The 24,302-nt window shown below is 43.2% G+C and overlaps 1 protein-coding gene across 1 annotated transcript; it reads right to left on the minus strand.

The window, feature by feature from the left end:
* Positions 1-4,195: 4,195 nt before the first annotated feature.
* Positions 4,196-9,622, minus strand: LOC138960465 (uncharacterized). Its single transcript, XM_070332373.1, has 2 exons — positions 9,556-9,622; positions 4,196-4,911 (listed from the first exon to the last, which is right to left on the minus strand). Exons 1-2 carry the CDS (start codon positions 9,620-9,622, stop codon positions 4,196-4,198), a joined length of 783 nt encoding a protein of 260 aa, XP_070188474.1.
* Positions 9,623-24,302: the final 14,680 nt, after the last annotated feature.

Here is a 24,302-nt window from a genome sequence, read left to right on the forward strand (position 1 = left end):
ATTGTTTTTCAGCACAATATCATAACACACAAAAACGGCACATGTTCATATTTTTGGATTAATAGCAATTTTGATTTCAGTTAACGTTTTTAGTAACAATGAATGAATTTAAATTAAGGTATAGAACCTAAGCAGCCGTTTTGGGAAACTTTTCTGAAGATCTGGACCTTCGGAAGTTCAAGTTGAAAGGATATATATATAGTATTACGCTGTGCTAAAATTAAGTTACGCCTCGAAAATGTGCTCGAAAATGTCCGTTAATGTGTCAAATAATTAAATGCCGACTTTCGATCCGCGAACAATTTTGCTCTAGCAACTCTTCAGTGTCAGCATCCCGGTTCGGTTCATTGTATCATATTTTTAATTAAGCTATTTTGATTAGCACCAGTCTCACAATACGCGAAAGGTAAACTACCGCTCAATGCTTGAATGTATTGTTAAGTTTTATGAATATAGCGTTATGCGAGATAGTCAGTACTTAGCGTGTCAGTGTGTTAACGTTCTTTTGTGTGTTTCGTGCTGTGCTCAGCCTACCCCAAAGTGCACATTATTTCCTAACTAAAAAGATGGTATGTAATAGTGAACATCAACAGACATAAACAGGTTGTTCATTACACTGTTCTTACAAGTAGTGTTTGACTGATTAAGAACAGCACATTTAGCGCAGGAGTTTGGACTCAAAGTGAGTTCGATGACCTTTAGTCATCAGTTACCTGCGTCTGGTTGACTCTCGTCGAAGTTCGAGGTCACAGTACAAGGGGTGGAGTTTTGGTCCATAAGATCAAACACTTTTATTTCTTGAATGTTTTTTGCGTTAGGATTTCAAAAATTTACAACATTCCATTTGTCGGCCTGCAGATATCACTGACCGAAGTCAGTTTGACCCCCGTTAAATTTCAAGGCCACAGTTTTGGTCCAAAACTATCACATCATTGAACGATTTTGAAGCTCGATCTTTGCTTTATACTCTTCCAGGGTTTGATGACCTCCAGAAAGTTTAGGGAGGAGTAATGGTCAATTTGAAACTGCTAAACTTGTTCAGTCTTGATATACACAAAGAAATGTCCTAAAGATGTATAGAAAGAAACTTTCTAAAACAGAATTTACAAGATCGCAGCTTTGTGTAATTATGCAGTCGGAGAGATATTGTAGATGTAATTTTCTGTATGTCACCTTTCAAACTTCACATCATGTTTTAAAGTAGGGGTTTTGTTTGTAATGACCTGCTTGCGCGCATGTGTGTGTGTGTGTGTGTGTGTTTGCGCGCGAGAGTGATCGAGTGTTTGTGTGTGTGTGTGCGTGCGAGAGTGATTGAGTGTGTGTGTGTGTGCGTGCGAGAGTGTGTGTGTGTGTGTGCGTACGATCGTGTGTGTGCGCGTGCGGGAGTGTGTGTGTGTGTGTGCGTACGATCGTGTGTGTGCGTGCGTGTTTGGGAGTGTGTCTGTGCGTGCGAGAGAGAGAGAGAGTGTGTGTGTGTGTTTGTGAGTGAGTGTTTGTGCGTGTGTGTGTGTGTGTGTGTGTGTGTGTGTGTGTGTGTGTGTGTGATGAGACCCTCGCCGGTGGTTGTCCTGGATGGAACCCAACAATGTAATCCTAGATCTAACCTTGACCAACAATGACCTCGTCTCAATTCTCATGCAAAATGTGGATGACTATAATTTGCGAGTCTTACACAGCCGACGTAGAACTGGTTCAATCTAGTTTATGTTAAATGTACTACCGAGAATGACCTTTATTTAGAGCGTGAGGACATAGAAGGAGCCAGATTCTCAGGTCATGTTTGTCATGTCAGAGAATCTTTGAACTGGCTCGACCTGGAAAGACCCCGAATAGTTAACCTGGAGATAAACAGCCAACAGTTACCTTTAGAAAAGATAGGATTGGATGGAACTGAACGAAGCTGGAATTTTGTTAAACCATGCAACTGAAGGCCGAACTGAGCTTGTAGTAAGCTGCCGGTAGCTGTCCTTGACCTTGACAACGTAAACTCAATTAATGAGGTACAAGTTTAAATGTAAATGTGTAAAATCAATTGTGAAAGATTTACCGTTTTGTGGTGTGTGTACCACCTGGCTGTTTTGATATGGAATTACTAGATGTGAATTCCCGCAGTGGGGCACTGCGGTTATGAAATTAAAAGCCCCTCCTGTTTTTGGAACCGCAGGAGCTTTCTAGTTTGCTGTTAGGTAGATTTTTGGTTCCTCTTTCCTGTCATGCTCTCTTTTTCTTCATGAATTCTTTTCTTTTTTCTGCCTTCTTGCTCATTCACCTGTATTTTTTCCAAAAATCTCTTCTCTTGCCGCTTGTCTCGCGATTCATGTATAGTTTAATCTGTTAGTGTTCTGATGTAAGTCCAGCAGTAGATAGGTTAAGCCTATTTTAACATACTGGAAACTGGTAATCTTCCAGTAGGTATTAATTTAGTTTTACTAAAGCCTGCTGGGACACAAGTAATGGGTTAGTGCATTTGTAAACAGGAATCGCTTGACAAGTGGCCCCCTTCATCCCCCCCTTCCTCGTCCTGATATGGCTCTGCGTAGTCGGCTGGACGTTAAGCAACAAATAAACAAACAAACAAACAAACTAGATGTGAATAGAGTAGCAGTGGTGATTGATTTCGTTTTTAGTTTATTTGTGTCGTTTCTTTCTCATTCCAGAATTGGTTCATATTCATGCACAAAGAATTGGGAGGGGAGCAGGGGGTGGGGCAGGGAGAGGGGGGAGGGGGTGCAGGGAGAGGGGGGAGGGGATGAACAATGAGAGGAAATACGGGATTCCAAACCTATTGAATGAGACTGAAGCGCACATAAATATATGTTTGCATATGAAGTAGATCTCGACGATGCTGCTGTGAGGGTCTGTCAGACGTGTATTCCGTAGGTGTCACCACCAGTCCATACTCCCAACACAGAGTACTAAATACAACTGACTGTGTTACAATGTCCTTGTCCTTAAACTTTCTACAGAAAGTCAGGCTGGCGGTCAAATGTACACACCGTCGTCACATTGGGGTGTGCACGTTAAAGATCCCACGATTGACAAAAGGGTCTTTCCTGGCAAAATTGTATAGGCATAGATAAAAATGTCCACCAAAATACCCGTGTGACTTGGAATAATAGGCCGTGAAAAGTAGGATATGCGCCGAAATGGCTGCGATCTGCTGGCCGATGTGAATGCGTGATGTATTGTGTACAAAAAATTCCATCTCACACGGCATAGATAAATCCCTGCGCCTTGAATATGTGCGCGATATAAATTGCATAAAATAAAAAAAATAAAAAAAATAAAAAATCCCTGCGCTTAGAACTGTACCCACGGAATACGCGCGATATAAGCCTCATATTGATTGATTGATTGATTTAGATGCCAAAAGACACTGATTTACTTCATGCCGGGATGGCCTAATGATAGGGGTCTTCACGTCTTATCAAAAGCTCCGCAGCCTCAGCATAATGATAGGGGTCTTCACGTCGTATCAAAAGCTCCGCAGCCTCAGCATACTGATAGGGGTCTTCACGTCTTATCAAAAGCTCCGCAGCCTCAGCATAATGATAGGGGTCTTCACGTCTTATCAAAAGCTCCGCAGCCTCAGCATAATGATAGGGGTCTTCACGTCTTATCAAAAGCTCCGCAGCCTCAGCATAATGATAGGGGTCTTCACGTCTTATCAAAAGCTCCGCAGCCTCAGCATAATGATAGGGGTCTTCACGTCTTATCAAAAGCTCCGCAGCCTCAGCATAATGATAGGGGTCTTCACGTCTTATCAAAAGCTCCGCAGCCTCAGCATAATGATAGGGGTCTTCACGTCTTATCAAAAGCTCCGCAGCCTCAGCATAATGATAGGGGTCTTCACGTCTTATCAAAAGCTCCGCAGCCTCAGCATAATGATAGGGGTCTTCACGTCTTATCAAAAGCTCCGCAGCCTCAGCATAATGATAGGGGTCTTCACGTCTTATCAAAAGCTCCGCAGCCTCAGCATAATGGCGCGTTTGATGTACGCGTGCTGGACAATCTGAACATCAAGAATCGGAGTAATTATTTCATCGGCATTAAGACTGTCGAAGATGTTTTGGTAGTCAAGGAAGTTTACGCATTTCATAAAGTGTGTACACGATAAGAATTCAGCCACCCTGATCAAACAAAACTGACCCAGAACCTATCTTCCTAATTCTTCTTCTGCGTTCGACGGTTGTGTCTAGGGTCGTAGTTCCGCTGCTGTCGTGAACTGGAACGTCGCTTTCAGGTCTTCTGACGTTCCCCAGAGCTTGGTCTCCAGTGTAGCTCCTTCTGGCCAGATCTGGTTCCGCAGCAGAGTGAAGTTTGTGCATGTATTCAATACATGTTCTACTGTCTGGTCGGCCGCCCCACAATCGCACAATGCCGACTCTGCTACGCCGATCCTTTTCAGGTGCGCTTTGAAGCCGCAGTGCCCTGTACGCAGCCGGAAGATGGCAGTCTGCTCTGCACGGCTGAGGCGGTGGATGGGGTCTTGGTCTGGCTTGTAGCCTCCGTTTCTTTCTTTGAATGCTGTCTTCCAGCGATGCTTGATGAGGGTTTTGGTCTCTCGGAAGGACAGGCTGGTTTCTGGTTGTTCCTGTCTTCCTGCATCTTTGGCCAGACCATCCGCCTTCTCATTTCCAGCGATGCCGCAGTGCGCTGGAATCCACTGCAGAACTACGGAGGCTTTCTGGGACAAGTCGTTCAGGGACTTCTTCAGCTCTTCCACGAGGTGTTCTGCAGGGGCTGTGAGGACTTGTAGTGCGGACAGGCAGTCAGAGAGGAAGACAACCTTGGGTGGGGTTTCCTCAAGAGAGGTGAGGAAGTCTGCAGCTGTATGGAGGGCAACAACTTCTGCTTTGAAGTTGGAGCAGAGAACACCGCATGGTGTGGTCAGTGTCTCTGGGGGTCTTCCTGGAATTTGAATGAAGTATCTTCCTAATGACTTTTGAAGCTGGTCAGATCCACATACTGTGAGCAGATAACACGACTTTCTACCGCATCGTTTCGAAGCAAGAACGATTCCGGGCAAACACCTGCGTTCAGATACTGGCATGGGTGCTTGCGGTCATTTGTACCAAGACTTGAATTTGACACGCACAGCACACATGTGTTCCTCAACCCAACAAGTTGGACACTGAAGAAGGACAGGTTCACTTACTTTGTACAATGTGACTCGTTCTCACAAAATAATAGATAAGTCGGTGGCGGCCAGCTGCTCAGCAAACAGGATAAGGTGGAGAGGGTCAATATGGTTGAAATTCACTTATCGCTGTTTCGGAGAGAACTATGCTTCATCTAACTCATACTGCCTGCATTTAGTCAAAATCATCCTAAAAATGTGTTAAACTTTGATTATATTGATAGCTACTATCGATCCGAATCGTCCCTTTCTTGTAAACAAAGGCCACACAAGGCCACATTGTCAAACTGATTATTTGCAGAACCCCCGCTTATCATACATCGTTGGAAAGGTCAAGGACTAAAGTTTGATCTGGTGCACCAAGACTTTCATCTATAGAAACCCAATCATAACGGTTGAAACGGCAAAAAATAAATCTTTCTTGTCTCATTTCTATGCTCGCAAAACACTGGAGAAGATAAGGAAGAGTTACTGGGAATGGATGTACAGAAAAACCAAAATCGGTTCAGCGCTGCGCGCTGAGAGCACGTGTTGAAAATTTTCATCGACCAGATTGTGTTTTGGGTCTACCTGAATATGCCCACCAAATTTGAAGCAGATCCATCGAGAACTTTGGCCGTGCATAGCGAAGTGACCGACAGACAGACAGACAGACAGACACAGACAAGCCGTATATAGATATAGATATATATATCTCACCATTTCATAAGCTATGAAGCATGTATTACCTAGGTTGCTAGGCTAGGGGAAAATACCTGTTTTCAGTGTGACAACTTCAACATTGATTTTTTCAAAATGGCCGACATGCTGGTAAGAAGCTTTAAACTAATGTAACGAAGTCTTTTTCTTTTTTTTACCATTCACTTGCAACTTACTGATCAACTTAAAAAGGGATTTTTGTACTTTCTTAGCCTATACATATCGCAGGATGTTAAAAATCAACTTATCTATCGTTTTGGCCTTTATTGACACACGTCATAGGCCTACTTTTACGTCACGATAGAGTTGAAGATCAGTCAAACGGCCCTTGGATGATAAGAGAGGAGCCAGAGGACTGTCAGTGTAAATATATCATGACAAAAATGAGACCATTGCTGGTTGGATGCCTATATGACTTTGTACACCATTGAACACTGGTCGGAAATCGGTGAACGTATCTCTGCTACTCATGGCGTCGTGGTTGAGGTTAGCTTTGGGGTGCAGTAAGCGCCGGATTTGGGATAAAAACAGATCCCGGCTTTTTTATTTTAGGGTTTTTGAAAGATAATACACATTTGCCGGAAAGAACATACAGTAGTTGTAGCAGCAGTTACTGAATAGATGATGAGGCGGGGAAAAGCTCAGTCGGTAGCGGCGCTGGCTTCAAAACCAGTTGTCGCTATCGGCGTGGGTTCCGGATTCCCACGTTCGTGCAGACTCGCGCACGATAAAGAACCTACAATCACAGCGAAAGTCTCTGGGCTTGGAAACATGAATACACGCATGCAGGGGAAAAAAATGGGTAGCGCCGTATTCTGTATGGCAGCTCGCTTTCCCCAGGAAGAAAGCAATGTCCCGACTTTCCATGAGGATAACCGCATAGGACTATTATGAAATAGTATCCTTATCCTTATTATGGAGACGACGGCGACGAGACAACGAGGACGGTGATAACTATGCTGTCACCGACGACGATGTCGATGAAGATATCAAACTGGTGTTACCAAACCAGTGTGGAGGCTTTAACTCATTCGCTGCGCAGCTAAATTTCCCCTGTGTTCCCTGCCAACGCGCGATTTAGAGCCATTTTGAAAAAAATATTAAAAATCAACAACACAAGATAACCTTACATACCTTATGTTTTTGCAAAGTTTGAAACTTACTCTTTTAGAAAATATATGAAACATTTGAAAGTACATACCTTTTGTTATCTTCATATCCACGCAAAATATCCAATTTGAAGCAAAACAAAAAAACTTTCTACGTCATGGGTTCATCATACACAATGTCATGATCGACACTTGCATTGCCCGAATCATCACCCAAATGATCGTCCATTGGCACAAAATCGTCACCAGAATCTAAAATATCATCTCCACTATCATCATCACTGAGGTCAAGATCAGAACCGCACTGAATAACACGTTCTAGCACTCTTTTCAAGTTACTACGTCTCAGCAGAACGATCCGCCATCTTGGAAAAGTCAAAACACGTGGGTCGCACACCGTCAACAAAATTTTTATTAATCCCAACAATTTAAGGGAAGGAACTGTTTACAGTGAATGGTACCACTGTAGACAGATAGAAGTTCATTGCAGGGGTTGTTTCCCTTGGTCAGCAGGACCGTTTACACCGTTAAAAATTCGTGATATCCGTCGGAACTCAAGTGCCGGCACGCAGCCAACGCTAAACACAGGTGTCGGAATTCCAGTTCCGACGCGCAGCGAATGAGTTAACTGAGCACGTGAGATACGCAGCCCTTAAGCCCTTGATTACCACGTGTGGAAAGCTTTTTGCTTTGGCAAAAACTGTGATAGTACACGTGCCTCGATCCTGAGTGCAAATATTTAACGTCGCATCAGTGTTTCATCTATGGTTGTCACTAACTTATGACAGTTCCCCTTAAAATGTGGCAACAGCTAAAGACGTTTATTTGGAGAGAGAGAGAGAGAGAGGGAGAGAGAGAGAGAGAGAGAGAGAGAGAGAGAGAGAGAGAGAGAGAGAGAGAGAGACAATGACAATGATCTTTATTTTTCGAGGGTGACAAGAATAAGCATAGATATGCTCTTTTGCATCTGGCCCTCGCCCTAAAGAGGGATTAAACTATTTAACTACAACTATCACGAGGGGGAAAAAAAGAAAAAAAAGGTTACATATTAACATCAGAGAGAGAGAGAGAGAGAGAGTGTGTGTTTGTGCGTGTGTATAAAACCTACACGCATCCACACACCCAGAGAGGCTACATGCTTTTTCTTCCGACCCTTACCTACAACCCAATACACGTGCCACTCAAGAGCGCAAGAAACTTGGACAGTCAATCGTCGAAAAAAAGTTCGTCGATACGACCCGCCACTATGACAATGCATCGTGCAGCAGACAGTAGCCGCCATTTTGGTCTGTCATGTGTGCAAGAAAAGTATTCCGAAAAACATATCTTTTCCAGCTCGTGCCCATTTCAATCAAGATAATAGCAAAATACATTGCAAGGAAGAGGACGGCAGGGAAAGAGGGGGGGGGGGGGGGGTTCGTCAGGGCAGAATGACTCCATAAATGTCTGTTGCGCTAAATGACATCTACTCTAGTCTACATTTTTCATTCACAAAACGGAGACACGCTGAGAAATAGCATAGACCTATATTAGATATAAAATATAGGTCCCTGGTAGTAGTAACAGTACATTGAACCTTTTAGTGATTGACCTGTTGAACTTTTCCGTACCACCTATTTTTCATCTTCAAGTCTTCTTCTTCTTTTTATTCATTTTCTTCTTCTTTCGTACTTATACGTTCTAATTTTTTCCCTTAGTCCAACAAAAATTCCACCTGGATGAAGCAGACGACCAAAGGCTGATGACCTTCACCTTTGTCGTCCACGACTTCTCAGTGAAAAGTTCTCTTGCTGTATCTGTAACCGTCTCGTTATCTGAGAACACTGAAACTTTCATTCCGCTTACCTGCCGCTGCTAATCGTATGCGGGGTGCTAATCGTGTCTTTAAGCTGTGGAAGATCCCATTCAATCAGCCGAGGTAAGCAAAGATTTACCGAATGAGTGCAACACGACCAACATGACAAGGTCACTTTCTTCCTCCCTCTCTCTCTCTCTCTCTCTCTCTCTCTCTCTCTCAGTCTCTGTCTGTCTGTCTGTCTGTCTGTCTGTCTGTCTGTCTCTCTCTCTCTCTCTCTCTCTCTCTCTCTCTCTCTCTCTCTCTCTCTTCTTGTTAAAGAGCTCTTGCCCAAAACTGTTGCCGTTTCTTGTAAAGCTGTTTAACCATATTTTTGACACAGGCGTTTACCCTTCTGCGTGGTCTTGTGGGATAATTGTCCCAATTCACAAAAGTGGAGACATGAACAACCCTGATAACTACAGAGGCATTACGTTACTGAGCATAGTAGGTGAGTTGTTTGGCAGCATACTAAACAGGCGCTTATCTGACTGGGCAGAAGACAACAGTAGAATAGAGGAGGAACAGGGTGGCTTCAGAAAAGACCACTCTACTGTGGACAATATGTTTGTGCTATATATGCTATTGTCTAGAGGTACCTTCTTAAAAGATCTGGTAAGGTCTACATATGTTTCGTAGACTTCCGCAAGGCTTTTGACTCAGTCAATAGGGCTAAGTTATGGAATGTATTACGCAAGCATGGGGTTGGCGGCAAGATGTTGAACATCCTGCAAAGTATGTACAAAGGAGTGATGTCTTGTGTTCGCACTGACGATGGCCCATCGGAGTTTTTCCGTTGTCCATGTGGAGTCCCTCAAGGTTCTGTGCTTTCACCAACATTGTTTTCATTCTTGATTAATGAACTGGCACTTGAAATGTTTCAAAACGGTAAACATGGAATACAGTTAACACCTGACGTAATGCAGATTCTCATATTGCTGTTTGCCGACGATGTACTCTTGATATCCTATAGCGCAGCCGGGTTACAGAAACAGATTGATGTGTTAAAACAGTTTACGGATAAGTTTTCCATGACAGTCAACCTGGATAAGACAAAGGTAATCGTTTTTAGAAAAGGAGGATTTTTAGCAGCGAATGAAGCCTGGAAGTACAGAAACGAGGGCAAAGAGGTTGTGAACAGTTACGTACTTGGGGCTAAATTTAACCACAAAATTGTCATTGACGCAAATGGTCAGCGATCTGGCCTCAAAGGCAAAGATAAGGACTGACCAAATCCTAAGATGTTTGTGGAGGCCAGGCAACATACAAGCGTATTTTTTAAAATATATGACGCACAGGTCCTCCCTATCTTAATGTATGGATCTGAGCTGTGGGGATTCCAAAGGTTTGAAGCTCTTGAGAAAGCCCATATGTTTGCATGCAAAAAGTTTGTGTGTGTAGGACGACAAACGCCAAACAAGATGGTATATGGTGACTTAGGCCGCTACCCCATTTATGTCACCTCGTCGGTTCGTTGTATTAAGTAATGGCTGAGAGTGTTACATTTGCCAAGCGAAAGACTCCCAAGGAAAGCATATGACATGATGAAACATTTACAGGGTTATGGCAAGAAAACATGGCCTCATTATTTGAAAGAAATGTTATGCATGTACGGCTTTGGAGATGTCTGGCTGCAACAAGGTGTAGGCGATTTGAATCGATTTATAGCAGTATTCAGACAACGATTGTTTGATTGCTTCCAGCAAGGCTGGCACGACAGCATCATGAACTCGGAGCGATTTGAATTTTATTCGCTCTTTAAACAAGAAATTCGCGCTGAAGTGTATATATATAGATCATATTCAGCTCCGCTGTTTTCGAGATGCATACATACAATTTCGATTTGGTATTTCACACATAAACACTCACAAATGCCGCTATCGAACTGACGTTGTACCTGGCCTTTTGATTTGCCCTGTATGCAGAGAGGACGTGGAAGACGAGAAACATGTATTGTTTGTATGCAAAGGATATTGTGATTATAGACTTGATGTCAAAATATTAAGAGAAAAAAAAACAGAGTGAAGATGCGAACAGTATTATACGTGTTATGTCTGAACGAGACGGCAATGTGTTATACATGTATATAGCTATTCTGATGGACACGTGGGGGAATTCGGGGGCTGTGATTGGATGGTCTCACACATCCCTTTTCCGATCATCAAAGCATAACGATACAAAAGTTGTCCATTTTTGCCGATATCCAAACGATATCGGCAATAACAAAGACGCGTGGTTCCGGTTTCTTCCACGTGTGTATAAAGTACACGCATACCTCGCCAGGTTTGTTTCTGTCAGTCTGTGACTAGTCGACAGACGATGCCATTTGCTTTGTGTGTGTTTTTGTTGTTGCTTACTGTACATGACATACATTACGTGTAAAATCCAGTTCTTTAACAGGCAACAAACCTTGCAAATTTCCAGAAGCTGCAATCTGAAGCGACCTATTTCGGATTCTAGCAGACGATCTCTCCAATGTTTAACACAAAATCAGCAAACTCTCCTGTCACATAGAACGTCCATTGTATAGTGCAATGTTGAAATGAAGTTACCGGTCTGAAACATTTCGTCGTTTCTTCTGAGACAATCCTTGTTCTCTTATCATCTACAGATTTACCGCTGTCTTCACCACGCGAATTCCCAACAGAAGTCAGACTTTCGAACATACAATCTACGTAGGCAAGCATGATACGTCATGACGTCATATGATTCCTAACATATTGACGTAATGCTGAGCATCCGGTTATCTCGAGTTTTCTCCGTAATACATGTCCGGGGTTTTTTCAATGTTCGGTTATTTCCGGAACCGTCGTCTGCAATCAACGACATGGACCATTCTGGTACTTGTCGCAGACAAAAACATGATTCTAACACAGAATTTAATGTCAGAATAGCTATATAAACGCTATTGTGTTTTCAGCGTAGCAATAGGGTCCGATATTTAGACTCGAACAAGTATAATGCGACTCGTCTTCGACTCGTCGGCATTATACTTGTCTCGTCTAAATATCGGATACTATTGCTACGCTGAAAACACAATAGCTGTTAATAGTTTGTGCCGTGGAACGTTAGAGCAGGTTTGATAGCAAATAATGTATGCTGGTGTAGTACACTTGTGTTGTTGCACCTATTCAAATTGTTGATTTATGTGCATGCTGGAAATGTTTCTATATATGTTAGAGAGAGAGAGAGAGCGAGAGAGAGAGAGAGACTGAGAGAGAGAGAGAGAGAGAGAGAGAGAGAGAGAGAGAGAGAGAGAGAGAGAGAGAGAGAGAGAGAGAGAGAGTTTGTGCCGTGGAACGATAGAGCAGGATTGATAGCCGATAATGTATGTTAGTACTGTATACTTGTTTGTCGTTGCACCTATCCATATTGTTAATTCATGCGCTGGATATGTTTTTAGGTTTGAGAGAATGAGAGAGGGAGATAGAGTGAGAGAGAGTGAGAGCGTGCGTGCGTTCGTGTGAGTGTATGTTAGAGAGAAAGAAATAAAACCGTGTGACTGTCCATGAATACAAACACACTGCATGTATTACTGACCCTCCCCCCCTCCCCACACCCCGTTGAAATGAACCTTGTGTGTTTAATCAATAAAATGTCTTACGTCTCAGGGCCGGACTACCGGGGGGAGGGGGGGGGGAGGTTATGGGGGTTGCGCAACACCCCCCCCCCCCCCTAGCCTAAACATGTACCTCACTTTATTTAAAACATTTTTTATTATTGTTTATTGTATGCCGTTTCATGCAAGGAGCGACCATTTTCCTATCTCAGAATATGACCTACCCATCAGCTTCAGGGGGCTCTGCCCCTTGACCCTGCCAGGGGGAACATTCCCCTGGACCACCACTGGCAACCCCCCCCCCTCCCCCTCCTCTTAGCCTAGTCCGGCCCTGCGTCTCTCTCTTATCTGTCACTCTTACCTGTCTCTCAGTCTGTCGATAAGACAGGTCACACCGTATGACCTTTGTGTTGCGTGCCTTCACTTTTGGGCGAGCACAATTTAAAGAGTTAGTCACCCAAAACAGTGACTGGATGCTGAGATCTGCATAGAGAAAAATGGCGACTGAGCCAGGACATATTATTTGTGAGATTAATATTAAAACAGGCTAAATTTAAACTGGTTCGGTCGGAATACAGTTTCCAAAGTGAAAGGTTTTGCGATGGTACTGTCCAGCAACCATGCGATAGATGTATTTTAGGCCGTGAAAAGTAGGATATGCGCCGAAATGGCTGCGATCTGCTGGCCGATGTGAATGCGTGATGTATTGTGTAAAAAAATTCCATCTCACACGGCATAAATAAATACCTGCGCCTTGAATATGTGCGCGATATAAATTGCATAAAATTAAAATAAAAAAATGAAAAAAATAAATCCCTGCGCTTAGAACTGTACCCACGGAATACGCGCGATATAAGCCTCATATTGATTGATTGATTGATTTTCTTTGTCTCAATGCACTTGCTACTTACAACTTCAAATTGAAAATCTGAAAATCGAAACGCAGAATTTTGACATTCTATGTACCAGCATTATTAACTTTAACATTTGACAAAACTTTACGAACTGAAGTGCACACACGTGCGTGTGCGTGCGTGCGCGTGTTTGTGTGTGTGTTTTTGTGTGTGTTGTATGTGCGTGTGTGTGCGTGTGTATGTGTGTGTGTGTTTGTGCGAGAGTGTACGTAAGCACGTAAGTGCATACACACGATCATTAGAAAACCTGTCGCCCAGAAGAGGAATCAATTAATACACTGAAGGAATGACAATCCTCTACCATGATTTGCTGTTCATATTGCCGTCATATGTTCAATACTACACGACCATTTAATCAATCCTGTTTTGTGCGTGGGAATACGTTTAGCCAGTTTAAGTCCAGGGCTCCCCAAATTGTGCGCCCTGCATCCTATACGCATTAGAAGCCTAAAAGACGTATGGTAGAACTTCTTGAAGGGGGTGCCGTGACGCACTAAACGTAAAGACAGCGGGTCCCGGGACCCACTAAATTTGTGTTATCATGGGTACCGTCGGTATTGATGTAATCGTCTGCTAATTTCCGTTTAGAATGGAGAAGAACGTTCACTTGGATGGATTTCGAACACAGAAAATGTTCAACTACAGCCGTGACTCATCATCCGTGTGATATGCGGCCATTTGGCAGGCAGAACCTGGTTCGATTTTTGCTGCACCAGGAGAATCTGGGTCAGAGATGACACTGAAGGGATATCCTATCTGACCTACATGTACATCATTGCTCGTCACATTACGAGTTTGTCCTTTTGGACTGCGGAAACTCTTCGACCGACGAAGGTCAATATTAAGTCCTCAGTTGAGTAACACACGCATGATCATTCCCAGTCGCACGCATGTACACAGGGACACTCACGCACACAGGCAGGTATGCAAGCACGCACGCGGCATGTGAGCGCACATACTCACAGGCGGCACAAATGTATAGACAAGCCGGCAGGCACACACACACACAAACACACATACACACACACACTCACACACACACACACACACATCTCTACTTCAAAGCACCCTCAAACGACCAATGCACTGAAAAAAGAAACGGAAATTCCCTGACATGGAAACAATCTTACTACACAGACACGTACCGTACAACTACGAACATTTCCTTCATTCTCTCAACATCGTTCTCTTTTATCGTGTCACTTTCTTCCCGCGGTCACTTGGTGCACTTTTCACTTCCACTGACTAGGGAAAATTCCTGCGTCGAGAAGAGTGTAAGTATACCACATGTACAAGTATAGGTCATCGTAGTCAATGTCACCATCGTCGGAAAAGCCCCCACTCACTCGACACACCTGATCTCAGCTGATCGTCCAGCTGTTATCTGACCACACCGAGACCTTGGACAATGGGTCAAGGACGATCTTACTCCCCATGAATAGTTTGGTAGCGAGCAATGATGTGCAAGTGTTTAAAGGTTGTGTCACCTGACGTTAGGTACGATCTCTTGACTTGTTCTTTTTCGAATGCGAGATGGATTTCTTCCGCCGTGACTGTCTATTCTTCTCGTAGGCCTTTTCATGTAACATCTGGAAATGGCTAACACTACAGTCGAACCTACCACGGGGGTTCTAATGATAATGACCGGGAATACCTTACCAATATTTAAACGTTCAAATATTAAAATTGTAAACGCTGTGTTGGGTCAATCTTTGCAGACTGTAAATTCTCTATACACTATGACTGTAAATTCTCTATACACTATGACTGTTTTTGCTTCGTTTTTCTCCACTGACAGTGGTGGAACTTGCACGCATTTGCTAGATGATAGAATTGAGTTCTGAAATTCCCAAGGGCTTTGTCTGCTAGCGTAACTATCAGCATTGACCACAAGTCCATGAACATAATCGGGACTCTGACGCAAAAAAAAAGTTTGCATAAGGAAATCGTGACCTTTCTTACGTTGATTTAATTAAGCTGCACTGTAAGTGTTGCTGAACATGTTCGAGCAATTGTGTCTTATTTACGGCACAGCGAATGTCCATTGAATTTTTTAAATCAAATTCGCCAGAAAACACCCCCCAAAAATGGAGTTTTAAATACAATATCTTTCAGATTTACTTGCAGTCAGAATTGTAATGATTGTCTCACCCAACAACGGACAACGGGTAATGAACCAGAAGCGCAGTTTTTGCGAAGTGTTTGATAATTTTCCCGCTGAGAGTATATATGGACGTTTCGAACAGATTTTGTTCCTATACTTTCATCTTTCTTGATGACTGTAAATTTACTACTACTCTTCAGCCACATTCAGGTTAACAAAGACGTTTTACTTGACTCGACTTTTGCCGTTGATAAAAATAGTATAAAACCATTCAGAACAGGGAACTGCCACTTTAAAGGCACAGTAAGCCTCCCGTAAACCGTCACAGAGCTCCCCGAGCGTCTACATATAGTACAAGCATACTTCCATTTGAACGCTCACCGAACGGGAACATCCTGGCTGCTTTCTGTCGAGCGTGAGAAATTTTCAAAGAATTTATTTTCGTGGACTTGGTCCTTAACAACAATGGCGCCTCGTTTTGGTGCTGGACGGCTGTTATGAATACGGGAATTCACGCCCGGACAGTAAGCCTCCCGTAAACCATCACAGATACTGTCAGGCTTTTACACACAGTACAAACACCCTTCCATGTGAACGCTCACCAAACGGGAACATCCTAGGTGCCCTACGTAAAGAGCGAGCAATTTTTAAAGAATTAATTTTGCAGATTGTCTCGAACACTTTTTGGACCCATCCTGAACTCAGGTCAAACATGAGTTACTTCCCTTCGGGTCTCATTCCATCGATGTAAACTGGCGATAGCCGTGAATCGATGATTATCAAAATGTTTTTGGACCGTGGTGCGTTTTTGCGCCAGACCTAACTTTTAAAATCTAAATAATAAATTGACAGCTTGTTAAACAAACATTCTTTAATCATAAAAGAATTCTTTTTTCATCAAGACAAGATCAGTACAATTCGAAGTTGTGAAAGTTTGAAAAAAGAAAAGCCCGGAAGCAGGGTCACGCAAGGGTCGTAGCAGACGCCGGTTTATCAGTGCATATCGCCGTTCCTCTCAACAGTCAAAAGCCATCGCTAGAGTTCTTGTGAACCACAGCCGTTTGTTTCGTGTATAAAAACGTGCTATTGTAAATAAGCTCACATCGAGTCGCATTCAAATGACTAACTGACGACTACATTGTGAAAAAGGGAAACTGGATCACACGGGTTCACGATGGCTCAGGGGTAAGATAAACCACACAAACTGAATAAATTCTTTGAAAATTGTTCGCTCTTTACGGAGGGCACCTAGGATGTTCTCAATCGGTGAGTGTTTAAATGAAAGGGTGTTTGTACTGTGTGTAAAAGCCTGACCGTATCTGTGATGGTTTACGGGAGGCTTACTGTGCCTTTAATGTTTGTTGAAAGTAAAATGATGTCATCACTGTGGCCTTTTTGTATAACGTTGCTTACTGTTGTAGTAAATGCCATTACTTACACTGAGAACAACGGGACTAGAGATGTCGTGAGGGGGAGGATTTGCTTTGCGTGTGAACGAATGCGAGTTGCAAGCGGACGCTAAAATGTTTTCAGGTATGCCGCTCAAGTTCTTCTTTTTCTTCAGCGTTCCAGAATTGTCTGGTTACGTGTGAGCTCGTTTGCCCATCTGGGTTCCCCAAACTATACTCTGAGAGCATAGTCAGCTTCACTCCGCTTTCGTTGACTAGGCATGCTGGGTATTTTTGTGTTTCCATAACCCACCGAACTCTGACATGGATTACATGATCTTTTCCGTGCGCACTTGGTCTTGTGCTTGTGTGTACACACGAAGGGGGGTTAAGTCGCTAGCAGGTCTGCACGTAAGTTGACCTGGGAGATCAGAAAAATCTCCACTCTTAACCCACCAGGCGGCAGCGACCGGGATTCGAACTCACGACCTCCCGATTAGGAGACCGACGTCTTACCACCACTGCGCTCAAGTTCAATGATAAGGCATGAAAATTCTCCGTATTTTCTGTATTTTCCGTATTTTTGAAAAAAATAAACCGTATTCTTTTTTATTTTCCGTATTTTTCCTTTTTATATTTAGTCAAGTTTTGATTTTTTTTTTTTTTTAATTTTTTTTTTTTTTTTTTTTTTTTTTTTTTCCTACTCACAGTTATAGTAAAATAGTTTTGGGGCCATGTTTGAATCCAATTTTAAGGCTCAGATAGCCCCAGATTGCACCAAATTGCACCCTTCGCGCCTGCGAAACTTGGCGCTACGCGCCTGCGAAACTTGGCGCTATGCGCCTTCGAATTTTGTTTTCAGTATTTTTTTTTTTTTCAGTTTTCATGCCTGACAATACATATAATTTTGCTTGTGTTTACTTTGAGGAAAATTCTTGAATAAGGATTATACTATTTATGATTTATCGATTGACATGGTCACTACTCATAAAACGAATTTAGCCAAAAAGTAAATAAATAAGTAATGAGAAACTCCCACTGCGCAGAGAGCAGGCAGGCTGTTGATGTTTAGTGTATGTCCAAGTAGAGCAGGCAGGCTGTTGATGTTTAGTGTATGTCCTAGTAGAGCAGGCAGGCTGTTGATGTTTAGTGTATGTCCTAGTAGAGCAGGCAGGCTGTTGATGTTTAGTGTATGTCCTAGTAGAGCAGGCAGGCTGTTGATGTTTAGTGTATGTCCTAGTAGAGCAGGCAGGCTGTTGATGCTTAGTGTATGTCCAAGTAGAAGAATGCATTTCTCCCTGGCCAGATAAGTGCTGGTTAACAACATGGTTCACACAGAAACGAAGATATAGACTTAAAGATCTAGACTTCATCGTAAAGAACGATAGTGAAATGTGTGTGGGTGTTGAGAATTCAGCGGTGCTTTGTGCTTTGTGCTTTGTGCGTTGTGCTTTGTGCTTTGGTGTTTGTTTGCGGCCAGAAACATACACACACACACACACACACACACACACACACACACACACACACACACACACACACACACACACACACACACACACACAGGTAAGCGCTCTTTGAAATAAAGTTATCTTTGAGATCAAGATTTCATCGTTAAAAAACTAATGAGCGACAGTCCTTCTTGCGCCTTAGACAATTACAACAAGAAATTCCTCCGAGGTAGGAAAAACACCCCCGTCCTTACCATTCTCACTGCCACCAACTGAGAAGGTTATTTCCCTTTGACCATTAATATGTCCCTCTATAAGTCCTTGTAGAATCTTAATCCACCAATAACTCCCTAACCGTGTGTTTGACTGGTCCCAATTTTTGTAAGGACCGTCTCAGGAATGTATAGAACCTGTTCACCAAGTTTGGTGACGATCGGTCCGTTCATTCTTGAGATCTATATGCGAACACAAACACACAAACAAACAAACAAACACATCGACCGAATCCTATACACACCCCTATACCGGGGGTGTAATAAGAAACATCACACGAACAAGCGGCTCAGTTTCTGCCCTTATAGTCGGGTAGCTGAGTTCAGAAAAGTGCAACATGCTAAACGTTGAGGGTTACAAGCATCCACCTGGTCTCAATGGAGAGTCTGAACGTGGAGTAGTGTAGTCTAGGTAGGTGGACATTCTGAATTTGGTTTGTTTGGCCGCCATGACACTTTTCAAAATGGCCGCCTGAGAATCTTATGCGGGCCATATCTCATGTGTTATATGGACTAAAGTGACAAACTAAAGGGCTATATATATGTGTTTTGACATGAAGAATTCAAATATGCAAGAATAAACATGATCTAAGTAGTGCATTGTATGATTTCTTCGAAAAATATGTCCATTCTTCGTGAAATTCTCGCGTTTTTCAGTCATTGTTGTGCCTAATCATGTATACATGCTCAAAATAACAGCCAAATTACCAAATTAATACTACTGTACCATAATTAATAATTGACACTCAGCGCAAGGTCTCAGCTGGCTAAGGACACTCAGGCCATGTTTGGCCTGTCTAGTGCTGCTGATGAAGATGACGAGCACGACTGTGTACACAAGGACTTCGGGAAAAAGAGGTTGAAACAGGATCAAGATGATCTACAGAAACTCATCAACTTGTTTCAGACATTCAACCCCTTTGCTCACCCATCACCAGACCTGATTTCACTCACAACTTGTGACGTTGCCAGTGATGTTGTGAAACATGACTTGCTAACAGCAGAGGAAACAGGAAAGGAAGTCATCTCAGAGTTTGTGCAGAAAAGATTTGTCCTGAAAGAGACTCTTTTCCATGACAGAATCAAAACCAAGAAACTCTGCACCTTGGAGAGCATGTACACACTTGAAGTCAACACTGGAAAGGAGAAAACTGTTGCCCTCAAAGCCGACAGGGACTTGTTCAGACGTGTGATAACAGCTATGGAAGCAGGACGGGATGTTGACATCAACAAGATGTTGGAACAAGAGCTTTGTGGAGTGCCTCTCTCGCTAGCAACTGCTGACTGCAGATTGCGACTGCCAAGAAACAAAGCTGATCTGGCCAAAATACTTCAGCAAAATTTGCCACAGAATGCTGCTCCAGCTCCAAGCACAACCTGCACCATAGTTGATGGGATGGCGATGATACAAGTCTTGGGGAATCGGATGGGAGCAAAGACTTTGGGAGAGTGGAGTGACAATGTTGCAGAACACGTTGACAAGTACTTCTCACACTCTTGCACCAGAGTTGACTTGGTCTTTGACAGGTACATCAAACAAACAATCAAATCGACGACTCGAGGCAAGAGAACGGGCGGCAAGAAAGGGATAAGAAGGAATGTACTGTCACGCACTCAAGCTCTAGGCAAATGGGACAGATTCATACTATTGGAGGAGAACAAGGCCAGCTTGGCCAACTTCCTTTGCGAAGAGCTGGCAAAGAATTTCAGGAATGAGCCTGGAAAAGAGCTGGTGCTGAGCGGTGGCTTTTCTGATGCCGAAAAGGTCTGGTCGTCATCTGACAGAGATGTCACACATCTGTCATCTGTTGAGCATGAAGAGGCAGATACCAGAATGCTTCTTCATGCCAAAGAAGCAAGAGAACAAGGATATCCACACGTAGTCATCGTCAGCCGTGACACTGATGTTCTTGTTCTACTTGTCGCCCCCCAACCACAGCTCAGTATCTTTGTGTGGATGCAAACAGGAACACCCCGGAAGAAGCACTTTGTGCCTGTGCATCAAATTAACATCACTGACCAACAAAGAGAATCATTGCTGGCATTCCATGCAATCACAGGTTCTGACAGCACCAGCCAGTTTGCTGGCATTAGGAAGAAATCTGCATGGAATGTTTTCCTCGACAATCCCCATCTTCTCCAAAGACTTGGCATGGAAGACTTTCCTGATGAGGAAGTGCTCATGGATGCAGAATCATTTGTCTGCAAACTCTACAACCCGAACACCCAGCACACGTCCACACAGCCGCTGCGATGCGACGTTTTTCACAGCGTGAAGAAAACGCTTGAAAACTTCCCCCCCCCCCCACACAAGATGCTTTGAACCTACACATCAAGAGATCACACTACCAGGCACTTGTGTGGAGGCGGGCTCTGGAAACTAAGCCACACCTACCGGCTGTTGTCAACAGTGGATGGAAGCTGGTCACGAAGGAGACTGGCGACGTGATTGAGCCCATCCTGCTGAGTCGTGCACAAGACAACGTTTTCTCGAGCTCATAGATTGTGGCTGCACATCTTGTGCTACAAGACGCTGCAGATGTTGGTCCAGTGGACAGGGATGCACAAGAGCATGCCGATGCAAAGACTGCAGAAACCCACACACTTTGGCAGGGCTACGCAACTAAGCCTTGAAATACCACTTTGTGCCTGAAAACCTATTGTTCTGTTTCCATGGAGGCATGTAGCCTGTCATACTCAGTGATCCAGAAGCGACAAATCGTTTCTTATAATTTTACATACCCATTATTGTGCCATCATTACATGTTCATTGCTAGAAAGGGAAGACCTAACGAGTGTAATGCATAAACGTTTGTGCATCATGTTGTACTATGGTATTTGACATTGTTCTTGTGTATTGAAGAGTCAGAGTTGTTGTGTACTGAAAGTGCATAATTAGCATGATAATTATGCTATATAGTATTTCAATTTGTTGTTCTCCAAAGCAATATGGAGTAAACTCTTTGGACGCTGATATGGCATTGTCTAAGATAGCAAATTCAGAAAGCTAATACTTACTAAATTCGTACATCGCACAGAGCTATTTTGTCAAATATTTAATTTTTGTAAGGAAATGTGAATGTTAGGGTTATTTTTGTGCCACCGTTGACTTTGTCATCATGCAAAACATAGGAATTGACTCCATGTTTTTGAGTTTATCCCAAATATAAGATGAGATATAAAGAAAAATGTAGATTGTGGCGGCCATTTTGAAAAGTGTCATGGCGGCCATAACATCCAAATTCAGAATGTCATGTTTATTCTTGCATATTTGAATTCTTCATGTCAAAATACATATATGTAGCCCTTTAGTTTGTCACTTTAGTCCATATAACAGGTGAGATATGGCCCGCATAAGATTTTCAGGCGGCCATTTTGAAAAGAGTCATGGCGGCCAAACAAACCAAATTCAGAATGTCCACCTACCTAGACTACACTACTCCACGTCCAGACTCTCCATTGAGACCAGGTGGATGCTTGTAACCCTCAACGTTTAGCGTCCCATTTTTTTTGGCAAGCTACAGATTTCAGCTACCCGACTATTAGGCCACGTGTACGCTTTGCTCCTGGTGAAGCAACCAAACAAACCACTCACAGTTTGACAAGGATCTTCCAATTTTCCACATTGGCTAAATGATCGACGTATAAGCATGCACATAACAGGGCCGGACTACCGGGGGGGTTATGGGGGTTGCGCAACCCCCCCCCCCTAGCCTGAACATGTACCTTACTTATTTAAAACATTTTTTATTATTGCTTATTTTATGCCGTTTCATGCAAGGAGCGACCATTTTCTTATCTCAGAATATGACCTTCCCATCAGCTTCAGGGGGCTTTGCCCCCTGACCCCCACATGGGGCTCTGCCCCTTGACCCCGCCCAGGGGCGGACGAGGGGGGGGGGGGGGGGTTTCTAGGGTTTCCGGACCCACCTTATAAATATAAAAATATAAAAATATTGAATGAGGTATGCATTTCTTTATTTTACATTGAGTTTCAATTTTGGGGGTTATAATCAGTGACAAAATCTGCTGCCTGAAACTGGTAATGATCATCCTCAGAATGCACCAGATTGCACCATTTTGCATCCTTTTTTTCAAAATTTTCCGGGGGGGCATGCCCCCGGACCCCCCTAGCAAGCTAGGCGCTTCGCGCCGTCGGCTCGGCGCTTCGCGCCTTCACACCCATATCTTCACAATATACTTTTGAAACACCCCCCCCCCCCCCCATAAAATGAACTGATCCCCCTGGACCACCTCTAGCAACCCCCCCCCCCCCCCCTCCTCTTAGCCTAGTCCGGCCCTGCATAATTGTAATTGACCCGGATCGGTGTCGTCAGCGTCTGGTCATTCTTGTCGCGAAAGGGGGACGTTTGTGTTGCTTTGATTCTTATTGAAAAAGTGTCAGTTCAAATTGATGAAGGATGATTGTGTCACTCAGTCTAAGTCGTGAACAACTGCCAGGATCAGATAAAGATTTACGTCAGCACATTAAAGGCAGAGTAAGCTTCCCGTAAACCATCACAGATACGGTCAGGCTTTTACACACAGTACAAACACCCTTTCATTTAAACACTCACCAATTGAGAACATCCTAGATGCCCTCCGTAAAGAGCGAACAATTTTCAAAGAATTTATTTTTGCGTGGTTTATCTTACCCCTGAGCCATCGTGAACCCGTGTGATCCAGTTTTCCCTTTTCACAATGCAGTCGTCATAGTTAGTCATTTGAATGCGACTCGACGTGAGCTTATCTACAATAGCACGTTTTTTTTATGCACGAAACAACGGCTGTGGTTCACAAGAACTCTAGCGATGGCTTGTGACTGTTGAGAGGAACGGCGATTTGCACTGATAAACCGGCCGTCGTCTGCGTGACCCTGCTTCCGGGCTTTTCTTTTTTTAAACTTTCACAACTTCGAATTGTTCTGATCTTGTCTTGATGAAAAACGAATTCTTTTATGATTAAAGAATGTTCGTGTAACAAGCTGTCAATTTATTATTTAGATTTTAAAAGTTAGGTCTAGCGCAAAAACGAGGCGCCGTTGTTGTTAACGGAACAAGTCTACGAAAATAAATTCTTGGAAAATGTCTCACGCTCGACAGAAAGCAGCCAGGATGTTCCCGTTCGGTGAGCGTTCAAATGGAAGTATGCTTGTACTGTATTTAGACGCTCGGGGAGCTCTGTGATGGTTTACGGGAGGCTTACTGTGCCTTTAACATGGAGTCTTGGAAAGTCCCAGCTGTTTGACTACGTCAATCAGTTTTCATAGAATTGCGCGACTGGTGCTGCAGGATGGAGTTACATGTGAGTAGACGTGAGAAGACTGTTCGTCATGGAAAGTCCAGACGCTTGACATGGAAACTTCTGCTGAAGGGTGCATCCTGGCAAAGACTTTTTTTGAAGATTATAATATGTTTGTTTCTCTGCTTCTTTCTTTCTGTCTTTGTCTCTTTGTCTGTCTGCTTCTTTCTTTCTGTCTTTGTCTCTTTGTCTGTCTGCTTCTTTCTTTCTGTCTTTGTCTCTTTGTCTGTCTGCTTCTTTCTTTCTGTCTTTGTCTCTTTGTCTGTCTGCTTCTTTCTTTCTGTCTTTGTCTCTTTGTCTGTCTGCTTCTTTCTTTCTGTCTTTGTTTCTCTGTTTCTTTGTTTCTGTCTTTGTCTCTTTGTCTGTCTGCTTCTTTCTTTCTGTCTTTGTTTCTCTGTTTCTTTGTTTATTTCTTTGTCTCTTTGTCTGTCTGCTTCTTTCTTTCTGTCTTTGTTTCTCTGCTTCTTTCTTTCTGTCTTTGTCTCTTTGTCTGTCTGCTTCTTTCTTTCTGTCTTTGTTTCTCTGCTTCTT

Source organism: Littorina saxatilis, linkage group LG2 (assembly GCF_037325665.1).
Source record: "Littorina saxatilis isolate snail1 linkage group LG2, US_GU_Lsax_2.0, whole genome shotgun sequence".
Lineage (NCBI taxonomy): Eukaryota > Metazoa > Mollusca > Gastropoda > Littorinimorpha > Littorinidae > Littorina > Littorina saxatilis.